Below are 12,710 nucleotides of genomic sequence, written 5' to 3' on the forward strand. Positions count from 1 at the left end.
AAAAAATATTTAAAAAATAATATATTTGCTAAACGATCTCTATTCCATTTTAGAGATATAAAAATAAGTGAAACCTATATATTTTCCTGCCTTTATACATACATTTTGAAAAAAATCCGAATATAAAATATAATACAAGAGGATATTTTACTTTATATGAGAAGAAATGTAAAAATATATTATTTTCAGTTTCTTTAATCTGTTTTTTAACTCCATGAAATAGTAGCCGCCATGCTATTACCTCATATGACTGTAAACTAAAAAGGTGTAAACTTTAATAAGCTACATTGACTTAATATGTTTACATGATATAAATGTAAAATTACCTTCAGTACAGGATGATGAAGCTTTGACATTATCTTCTGGACAGAATCTTTAGATGCAGATATTCTCAGCTTTTTATCTTCAGCAAGACGAGACTTATTTGAAGCAGAATTATGTTTTCTATTCCAATCGAATCTGTAGGGTATACAATGCGAATTCAATCAAATACAAAAACCTTTTATACTAAGTTGTTTTTTGAGTACTTTTAAATATTTCTTAAATTTAACTGAAGAGTTTTTTCGTAAAGCGTATTTTAAATTGAGTCATAATACTAAAATTGATTAATAACTTTTTTTTATTATTTTAATATAAATCTGGGTAATTGAATTATAAATGGAAAAGTGTTTTTGACAAATAGCATAATGCTCTTTTACCCAAAATCTTTAAAATTGCAATTTGTGATTAACCAAAACAGAGGTCCAGCTAAATCACTTTTAATTGATTAATCAATTCTTATTAAGCCTAAAACTAAAGTCGTAAATCGTCTTAACTAATCAACCTTAATATAATCTAGACCTTTATTTGGCGGTCTATGGACTAACAATTTATTAATTTTAATCTTTTTTCCTAATTATTTTTTTAGATGACAATATTAATAAGAATGGATGACAAAATGAATCGACAATTAACGTGTTTAGTGTCACAAAATGAATCTGCGACAGCTTTAGCTCAGGAATTAGTACATCTCGGTTTTATTAATGACGTAAGTTTTCAAATACTCAAACTGTGTATGAATCATCATTTTTAAATAAAAAACCTTTTTAATACCCATAGGAGGATCGGGAAAAAATTGGTAATTTAATTGAAGACACACTAATCAATTCATTTAGCAAACATGCGCACAGTAGTGTCGGTGGTACGACGACGGAAGAAAGTGGTGGTAGTAGCAGTGACGGAAGTCTGCCTCCAAGTAACACATTCCCAACATTACCTACACAGCCGATAAGTCAGATGACTGTGCATTCAGCCAGTTAGTAGTGGTACTTTATGTCCATGATAATAATTATACAATATTAGCATAGGACTTTATTGGGGGAGTGAAGACTGGTTAAATTAGGTTTTAAAAAAGTGCTGGACATTACAAAATTTAATATTAAATAAAAAAAAATACAATAATAAATAAATAAAAATATCACCGTTATAAATTAAAGCAATTAATTTAACACAAAAACAAACTTACTACTTTCAATTGAAAACAAAGGTGTTGTTAGATTTATCATACATTCAGTCGTCTTATGAGAACATAGAAACTTCAATAAAGTGTTTCCATCCACTCTTTTATTTTTACTTTTGTTTGAATTTTTTTTTAAATGTCAGCTTGGTGCAGAAAGCTAGTCATATCGAATTTTCTTTTTTTGTTTTCTTTAAAATTATTGATCCCGAAAAATTGTATATGAAATCACTTTCCAAAATTTAGGTTGGTGCGCGCGAATGTAATTTATTAGAAAAAAAATTCTCGAACGAATCGATTGTTATTATTATTTGCTTTTTCACATATTTTTTTTATACGATTCATTTCGAAAAGAAATTATTTTACATGAAAATTCATCTGATGTTGTAATATATTCTACTCAATTTGTAAAAATCCTCCATGTAACTTATTTTAGCAAAAAAAATTAAATTTTTTAGACAATTCAAAAATTGATGGAATATATTACGCAGTTGATAAATTTTGACTTTAGTATGTTTGACAGTATTACTTTACTCACTACCTAACACATCGAAAGTTGTGCTGAAAAAAGTTAAAATTTTTAATTAAATGATCGATATATTTTTTTTTAACTATTAATTTTTTATTTTCTTTATCATCAAAATATCAATTATTATTATTTAATAAAAAAAAACATTTAGAAATTGTGTGAAAATTGCTGTTGTAATCGATTCCAATAAAATCGATCCAGAAAATATGATATCTTTTTTCACATTAACCAATGTATACGCTTTTTGCTTCATTACTGTTAGAGGTCTATATATTTATAAATTAAGAAATGTATATGTGATCTGTTTTTTATTGCAATGATTTTATAATGTCTATAATACGGCTGCCTTTTTAAGTATGTATATTAAATGTACTCTGTATTCAAAACTATTATTATAATTAATTCATTCATTCAAAATAATAATAATGTTATTGGTTTTTTTTTATGTACAATTTTCGTTAGTACATACTTTTTTAATTAATGAATATTATTTTTTTTCATTTTGTTGTGTCCCCCAGGTAAACGATTATCTTTTAGTCATTTTAAATTATTACAAAAATTAATTTCAAAATAAAAATGTTAGAACAAAGCATGTGAAGCCTAAGCAGCACAGTTAAAAACTAACATTTATTTGTAAAACAAAGAGAAGAACTTCTGCCATTCATTTGAAAAAAAGACAAGACTGTTCAATACCCAAAAAATTCATTGGCAGACGGTTTCCAAAGTACAAACTTTAACATAACATTATTAGTTGATAAAAAAAATATTGTTATGTAAAAGTTTTTAAACGAGAAAATCGTTTACCAATAAATTTTCAGTTTATCGAACAAATTTGCCGTTTTATTCAAATGAATGGCAGACTGTAAAAAGTTGTTTTCTTTGTTTTACAAACAAATGTTAATTTTTAACTATGCGTTGATGCGAAATGAATGTTATTTTATACATTTTTCTTTTTTGGTCCATTTGTCACTTATCATTGGCAGACTGTAAAAGTCAGATTATTTTTCTGTTACTATCTGACATTCTATGATGCGATTCTTATTGAAAACCTACTCTTATTTTTTTTAAGTATGTCAAATATTCATTTTTATTCTTTTTTTAATTTAAATAAATAGGGTTGCCGTTATATATTTTCTTAGAGAAGATTTATTGACTTGAAAGTGTCAATAATTAAACCTTTTCATTTTAATAAGTGGTTACCTTTTGTTTCGGACAGTTTGTTTAAAAACTTATGTGATAAAATGAATAACAATTATCTTGTATCTTTGTTCAACTTATTACTTTCTGTCCGAAACAATAATGAATCGTAATTGAAATGAAAAGATTTTAATAAAAACAAAATTAAAATATTTTTATACTTTTTTGTGATAAAAGTACAAATTTTTTAAATTCATAATTAACGAAAAACAACACACAATTTAATTAGGTATAAAATAAATAGTATTTGTTTAAATTGAAAAGTATGTGATATCAAAATTGTACATTTTTTTTAAATACTCAATAGTCATAAATATAAAACAACAAATTATATAAGCAGACGTGTCATTATTTTCGGTATGATAACACAAAAAGCAAAATTGTATTATAATTAGGGAGATAAAAAAAATAACAAAACTAATGTGTTTGCCTATTTGAGACTGATGTAATTTTTTAAAATTGAAAAATGAATCGTAGACGTAAATAAAGTTAAAAAAAAAATGAACAGTAAAAAAGGTGTTATTTGCTCGTTTGTTGATTTGTGTGATGATGAGAGTGTGAATGATTAGAACGAACAAAATTTTTTAAGGATTGGATATAGAATAAATAGTATTTAGGAGTTAAAAAAAAATAAATAATAACATTATTCACTGTGATAAATTTCGATAATTCAAAATAATCTTAAATTAATTAATTGAATTAATGTGTAGTAGGTAATAATTAATATTATTTTAAATTAATTAAAACAATTTTGAGAAAGCGGAAGAAATTGGCTAATTTTTAGTAATTTTGTCTGTCAATATTAAATAATTAATTATTGATAACAATTTTTATTCTAAAAATTTAAACTATTTATTATATATTCAATCATCGTCGACACTACTTTGTTACAGTATTTTTGGCAAAATTTTGATACCAAAACTTATAAACCGTGTGTATATTTTAATGGTATGTATATCAATAGTTGTTTCGAGTTGTTTATCAATTGAAGAATATTGTATAATGCCTTTTTGTATGATTAACTTTAAAAAATAATCTTTTTTTCCTAAGGAAAGTAATCTTAAGTATCTCCCAACTATAAAACTTAAGAATGAGAATAGCTTTTGTGAAGTTACGATTTCTTGACGAATGAAGTTATGAAAAAAAGGCATAAACGTATTTCAGAGACAATAAGTTGTTGTATGTTTAAATTGAGGGCCGTGCAAATTAAAATCATCCACGCACAAAACTTTGGTCCAGAAACCCACCTGATGCACAAATAATATTATGATTTCACTATTTTGTTTAAATATTGTGCTAAAAATAAAATTGAGCGGCTTAAAAAGGGGGGGAGCAAAGCTTAAAAAGAGAATTGTAATAATCGTTTCTTATCAAAAATTAAAATTAAGCAAGTGTTAAAATATTTCTTTAGGAGCTATTAGGCGTAAAACTTATAACATTTTTGTTACCGTGTGAATTTGTTTAAACAGTCTTTAAATTTTACTGCAGTCTAAATCTATTTTAACAAATGTAGATTTTATTTCGGATTGTGGTGGAACAAAACTTAAATGTTTGCTCCGCCTCTTATAGACTATCGGATAGTATAAAAAAAAACTTTTTTTACAGTTTGCTAATGATAGAAATTGAAAAATGTATAAAATAACAAGCATGACATATTGTTATCATTTGTTTGTAAAACAAAGGGGAGCAATTTTTTACAGTCTGCCATTCATTTGAATAAAAAGCAAACCTGTTCAATACACTAAAAATTTGTTGGAAGACGATTTTCTCGTGTACAAACTTTAACATAACAATATTAGTTAGTAAAAGAAAGTATTGTTATGTTGAAGTTTGTATACGAAAAATAGTCTGTCATTTTTTAGTGTATTGATCACTCTTGCCTTTTATTTAAATAAATGGCAGATTGTAAAAAGGTGTTCTCTTTGTTTTATAAACAAATACTATTCATTAATGCGATATACATGTTATTTTATCCATTTTTCTGTTGCTTGTGGCTGTATATATAACCCCTATCATTGACAGACCGCAAAAAATTTACTATGTTTTTCGGCCTATCCGATAGTGTAATACGCTTTTCAAAATGAAATGTATTCACATTACCAGATAATTTCGGTTGATGTTAATTACTCTCCAGTTTGAATTTAAGGATTGCTTCTACACATTTGCAAGCTTTCAGATATGTATTTTGTAGGTTTAATGTTCGATAGCGTTTTATTTTTTACCTGATCACCGCACATTATTTGATTTTGATATGTCTGTTATATTAAATTTAATACCTATGCTTATTAGCAATAATTTTTCCTACCCCAAAACCTCTAAAAATTGTTGCCAGCTCGTAGGGCAAATAAAAGATTAATATACGTTTTTTTTAATTTTTTTTTAATAATTTAGTGCCTATCTTGTTTTCGTTGATACGAAAAATTTACCCCATATTTGAATTTTGGCAAATCTTTTTTTAAATACTGCACGGCCCTCTTGTTTGACACCTAACCATTGAAATAAATACAGTTAACATCTAGATTAAAAGGAGCAATGGTGTCAAAATACTTTTTTGTCATATTATTATTTCATTCACATTAGGAATATTTTGAATTTGTCTCGGAAAAGATAAAAACAAGCGCTAGATAAAAATATCAATAATATTATATAAATATAAGAACAATGCATTTTTATGATCTGGTCATATTTATTTAATTATATAAGTTAATTAATTGATCACATAACAATTAACTGTTAAATAAATTATTATTAAAAAAAAAACATAAACATTTTGTTATTTTATTTTTAAAAACAAAAGACGTGTTTATAAATATAAATAATGAATAAAAAGAAATTATATATTTGTATAACACAGTATCAAATTTTTTTTTCAAATCAAGCTCATAACATCAGTCTGCTGTAATCAAAATAATTATTACCACTACTATGCTTTTATACTAGAAATTGTGTAATATATCGTTTTTGCTCTTATCTTATTCTTCTAGTTAAATATTTTTTAAGTTAATTTACGTGAACACAATTCATTTTGTTTCTCAAACATTTTTCGATAAAAAAAAACTTCATAATATTATATTCGTTACTTTTCTAAGATGTTGTAACATAACAAAATGATTTGCAATGCCCATTTCATTTATTATTATAAAAATTCAAAGGCTTTTGCATTTATAATCTTTGCCATATTCAGCAATTCGATTTTCTTATAAAGGACGTAATTTCACAAACATTAGGAAAGCATCATCTACACTAATATTATAAAGGGTAATGGATAAGCTCAAAAACTACTGGACTGGCTTTAAAAATTTTTCACCAATATAAAGCTTCATTATCAGCGAGTAAGTGAGGGCAAGGGAAGACTACACGGTTTGTTTTAAAGATGAAATAGCTCAGTGGAGCGGTTGGGTAACTGCTATATCAAAGTAAAATAATATTTTTTTCTCGGAATAGTCCCGAGGAATAATATAAAAGTGTATTAGACGTGTAGAAAAGGGGAATTGTTTATTTCATAATTTCTTAACAATTTTACCTTGAAAGCATAGCAAATTCGACTTCACATTTTTTCTTATTGTGCCCCGAAGAACCGACACTCAAAATTTTTCTTGGCCTTTAATAATACACTTAGCCTAATAAAAATATATGGAGATATTTCGTTTTAACAGAGTTAAAAAAAATGTTAATGTCGTTCAAACGCTTTATTGATTTGAAAACAATTCTTATAGATCGGAATCTACCTCGAAATAGTGGTATTGACTTTGAATCATGCACAACACATATCAAATTATTTGTAGTCTTTCAAATAAGATTTTCATTCAAGCGTATTTTGAGAAATAATCAAATTTTGTAGGTGAAAAATTATTCTGACCGCTGTTTATATAAAAGATAAAGAAAACATTTTTGAAAGTAAATTGATAAATGGAAGGCATTTAATAGCGAAATTTTTAACTCAAAAAAAGTTCGAAATCTGATCAACATAAAATCAGTTTTCAAATATTTTTAGAGGATCTGAAAAATTTGCTGCAATTTCAAGTTATAGAGACTAATTCGTATCCGTCTATCAACTTCGTTAAGTTTTGTATTCTTTATTATTGCTCTTATTTCTCGGAAGTGAAGATTAATGAAAATTATCGGATTTGACAAGAATTGTTTTTACTTGAAATATAAATTAATATCTATGTGAAAATATTATTAGCCACAAACCACTCATGACGATGGCTTTTGGGTGTAACGAAATTGTTATAGAAATTTTTCAGGTTAGCAGTTTTAGTCTAATAAATACACGTAAGACACTAATCGTATTAAAAAGGCAGGAAATTATTCTATTAAAGAAATTAATGGTGAGTAGACAGTAAGACCGTAAAAAATATCGCTATCAGTACCAATCACAATGGTTTGTACTGATAGTTCCATAAATTTGGAGCTTCTATGAATTTGCCGGTAAGAAATTTTTAGGTATATGTATGGTTGGCGTCTTAAATAATGATCAAACTAAGTACTTTTATTTCATTAACTTAGAATGGAATATTAATTGGGCGTGAAACAGAGCTGGTGCCAAATGCCATGTCTACTATGTCTATTGGTAACAATTTTGATTCATATACTGTATTTTTTTACAATAGTACAAGAGACGGTATAAGGTCGATCTGCACCCATCTGATTACCAAAATGAGACATATTTTTTATGAAATTTTATTGACTGATAAACACGCCTATTGATAGCTTGTCTATCGAAAAGTGTTCATGCTTATTTCTTATGATACCAATTTGGTGTGGTTACTAATATTGACTTACCTGTTCATACTTGTTCGATTCAAACAGATCTACACCGACCTGTTAACCAATCGAAATTGGTATCAGAAGAAAGATAATTTAATTACGAAAACAATGGCATGGACTTTTCCTATAAAACACCGCTAAGAAAAAAAATTGATTCAAACTAATTTAACTAAAAATAGCCATGAACACTTTTCGATAGGCAAGCTATCTTAGATGTGTTAATCAGTTAATAAAATTTTATAAAAAGTATGTCTTATCTGGTTATCAGATTTGTGAAGTTCGACCTTATATCTCTTATTTTGTATTGCAAAAGCGACAATTTTACTCTGTACCCATCGAGTAAATATAAAAGACATGTTTGATTATTAAGACGACAATCATCTATATACTTTAAAAGGTTCTATCGAGTTACAGGTTTCTGAAAATTCAAATTCCGAATTTTATTAGACCAATATTGAATACTAGAAAGGCTATTTTTCTCGCTATCGGATCGGATTCTCGCAGAGGTGTCTAACCAAGATATGAAGTCGTCATTATATTTAGTGTATTTTTTGGTACACTTATCTTCTATAAAATATGATTCAATTTTAATATACCATGCTCATTCATTGGAAAATTTTTGAGCTAAGTATCATCATCTAACTTGTTAAAAATAATATTTTTGTTTGTTACTTATTCTTAGAACGTTAACGAATATAAATTAATCAATTTCAAAAAAATAACTGATATTATAAATAAAGAATATAAACTAGTAAATAAACTTAGATAATTGTATCATAATGTGCTATAAAAAATTTAAAAGAAAAAAAAAACTTCCTATTATGCAATTGTAATTCAAAATGCACATAAAGTCAGATAAAATAATTAACCTCTTTTTACCCAAATAAAGAAAATTATTCGTATTGTAATACAACGATCCCATTGTAATAAATAAAAGAAATATACAAATGCCTCTCCTCCTCCTCCCGAACACAAGAGCTTTTTTGATTTCACCTATAAATAATTAACAAAAAATTTATAGAATGCCGCAAAAAATATATATATATAACATATACAGTGTGTCCCCGGCTAGAGGTAACTATACTTGTAAATTTTCTTATTTTGCATTTTAAGAAAAAAAGTCATTCTTTATAAGAAGTTTTGCTTATTATGAAAAGTATATGTATGAATATTTAAAGCTTCTAAATAATGTATAGGATAACCAAAAATTTGGTTTCATTATTTGTTTTTGGGTAAACTACTCTTCGTTTTTAAAAGTTGACAAAATGTTATTAAAAAAAGTTACTCGAAATTAACAATTATGACTCTTCTTGAAAATTAATCAAGAAGAGTCATTTAGTCATTCAATTAAGATCTTCTTGAAAATATCAAGAAGATCTTTCCAACTTTGACAATTCCATTCTTATTGAATATTTATCCGAGAAAATAAATTTTCTTCTTAATTTTCTAACCTAGTCCACAAAAAAAATACATGTTAATTGATTATTATTATTTTCTTTCTTACGTTTTTTTATAATTACAACTGTTCAAATAAAAAATGATGCTATAATTAAAGTACACGGATCTTCTTGATATTTTGTATAGAGTCATAATTGTTAATTGCGAGTAACTTTTCTTAGTAACATTTCGCCAATTTATAAAAAAGAAGGGTAGTTTACCAAAAATAAAAATAGTGGTTCCAAATTTTTGGCTACCCTGTTCATTCATTATTAAGAAGATTTTAATATACCTACATACTTTTCAGAATAAGCAAAACTTCTTATAAAGAATGACTTTTTTTCTTAAAATACAAAATAAGGAAATTTACAAGTATAGTTACCTCTATTCGGGGACACACTATATATATACTAATAATAAAATAATACAATGTATTGTTCTTCCTTAGGTTAAAATATAGGTTCAATAATTAATTTTTATTAATGCTCAATACGTAATTTCTGACAAATTGTAGATTTAAAATTTAAAAAACAAGTTCCAAAAAAGAAAATAAAAGCATAATTTTTAATTATTTATATGTATTAGCATTAATATCATAGTTATTACCTATGTGCTTACATTAATTAATATATAGCTCACATTGAGCAATGAAATTTTTCTAAAAGGCTGTTTATAAAAAAAAAGATAGAGAAACGAATTAAACCGTTCTTTGGTGCAGAATAATGATGTAAAATATTGTTTATGGTGATGAAAATTATGAATTTATTAGAAATGAAATTTAATATTTGCCTAGAAAAAATGAATTTTATTAATTCATCAATCGACATCAGTATGAGCTACTATTTTTATAATTTTCTTTATAATCTTTCACAGTTATTCCAAATTAATAAAAATATAATAATTAAAATTTCTGTGAAATTTTTTCTAATACTTTTTATTTTTATTTTACAGAACTTTGAAAGATTAAAAGACTGCGATCAATTAACATTTTGAAAAGTTTTTGCGTACTTGATCCTCAAAAATTTATCTTTTAAAAACGTGGTTACAGTTATGTTCGATGAAATTTAAGGATGATCTTACAAATAGAATAATTTTTGTCCCGATAAAGTGATCGAGTTAAAGTTAATTAAAATATCAAAAAAAATGTTAATTAAAAATCATCAAAAGGGTACTCAATAACCGCTAATATTTTGTCTGATGAAATCAGTCAAAAGAAGATCTGTGTAAAAGCTGTTGGATTCAAAAGTTTCGATTGCATCTAATGCGATTATTAAATTTGACCTTAATCTTCATAGTTAAAAGTCCTCCTTTGGGCTAAAAAACTTTCACACACGTTTTTTTTTTATTGTGGATTTTCTGTCCTGTATATTCAATAAAAACTTTCGTTTCAACCTTTTGCTTATCTCTATCAAGCTACGAAAATAAATTTCAGCGACAATTAACTGAAACTGCATTTTTTAAAATATAATCATGGGTCATTTAAGCATAAACTGTATGATATTCCAAAGGTTTTATTTAATTTTCAAATTATCGTAATCTGTACAGAACGGAAAGATGGACAATGTATAAAAACTAATATATACACAGCCCTTATGTGGTATATAAAAATGTTTTCAAATGGCCAATTTCATGAAAATTGTGTTTATAAAAATGGTATGAACATTTAGTCAAATTGAAAAAATATAAAAATGAATTGAGAACAATATATTTTCATTAACAAGAAAAATAAACCTATTTCCAATAAAATTATTAATATTAAACTTTTTAAATATAAATATAAACAAAATACTAGAAACTATAAAAGCAAAATAGGTTATTTTGTTAGAAATTAAATATTTCCATAAAAAAATTTATTTTTTTTGAAATATTTAGCTTTATAAAAATACATCTAATTCTTATTATATTCCGTGATTTATTTATTCTTTTTATTTTACTTTGAATTTAATTTAATTTTCAGAATAGAAATTTTCAAAGATTTGTTTCTTTATTTTCAATGAATTTTGGTTATTTTTTTTTTTTTTAATTCAATTTAAATAAATAATATAGACCCCGATGACCTAAAACCACCAACTAATAAAACTTTTATTCTTTCTAAAGAAACAAAACTTGATTAAGACAGGATTTTATCATTTACAGTTACCTTTTCTCAGTATTATAATCTTTGAGAAAAAGAATTAACGAAATTTAACGCCTCACACTATCTGAAAGTGATCGTTCCTGGAGACTAATTGTATATAAAACATAATTTTATATATCGATTATAATGATATCTGATTTGTCGAATTTGTCACCGCAACAAATAACAGATTAACTTTTAAAAAGTCCCCTTCCTCACTAAGGGGGTAGGAGGATGAAAGTTTGTATGAAAATCCGTCATTTTTTAAATCCACTACTTAACCGATTTTAAAAATTATTTCGCCTATAGAATTTTACATTGTCAGCAAATAACATGGGCTGTATTTAATTTTCTAAAAAAAAAAGGGATTCCGCTCCAAAAAATTAAAACCCATGAAATTGTGAACAAAATGTGGGTGGGCAAGTGAGGGCAGAGACAGTGAAGGCGCGATAGTCTTAGTTTTTTAAAGTTGACTTTGTTAATTGCAATAAATTCAAAATAAATATGTTATTTTGTAATTAGTCAAAAATGCAATTATTTTGAATTTACTGAATTTAAAACAAAAGATCCAAATTTTGGTATCGCGACCTCTCGCATATTAAATTTGGTGTTTTTTATCTGAGATACTAAGTCCTTCTATAAAATATCTAAATTTGTTTTGATTTAAATTATAAATCAAAAGTCTAACGGCTATCGGAACCTAGCGCTGTAAACTTTTCATTCAATTTCGAAGAAGCTACGAACTTTTATGTTATGTGGAAACGGTCTCTAGGAACGAGGACTCGTTAATGTCAAGGACATTTGGAAAAAAAATTCATGATGTGTGCAAGGGTTGATATCCTGTCTTAACTTAAAAATTGATAATTTCATATTCAAGTACAAAGTTGTACGAACTATTTGAATATGGAAGTATCAATTTAAATTATTAAAGTTAAATATCTTGTAAAAAAAATGAAGAAATATGAAATATTTTTATTTAAAAACTGAAGAAAAAAAAATTTTTGTATTCTAGAATAATCGTTCCAAAACAATTACACTACAATATTCTAGAATAAGAAATATAGTATATTTGTATTTAATTGAATTTCTTACTTAGTTACAAAAATAAAATCAAACTAAAATTTTACTACTTATCAATATTAATAATGATGTAAATATGTAACACA

The 12,710-nt window shown here is 25.7% G+C and overlaps 1 protein-coding gene across 1 annotated transcript in view; it reads left to right on the forward strand.

Moving 5' to 3' along the window:
- LOC123294743 (nuclear receptor-binding protein homolog) overlaps window positions 1-1,808 on the forward strand; it is a 132,355-nt gene extending 130,547 nt beyond the window's left edge. The window contains exons 9-10 of the mRNA XM_044875876.1: window positions 908-1,027; window positions 1,099-1,808. Of these exons, the coding sequence (XP_044731811.1) occupies window positions 908-1,027; window positions 1,099-1,299 (321 nt within the window). The 3' untranslated portion in view covers window positions 1,300-1,808. The remainder of the gene's footprint in view (window positions 1-907; window positions 1,028-1,098) is intronic.
- Window positions 1,809-12,710: the final 10,902 nt, after the last annotated feature.

This window comes from Chrysoperla carnea, chromosome 3, assembly GCF_905475395.1.
Source record: "Chrysoperla carnea chromosome 3, inChrCarn1.1, whole genome shotgun sequence".
In the NCBI taxonomy this organism is placed as follows: Eukaryota; Metazoa; Arthropoda; class Insecta; order Neuroptera; family Chrysopidae; genus Chrysoperla; species Chrysoperla carnea.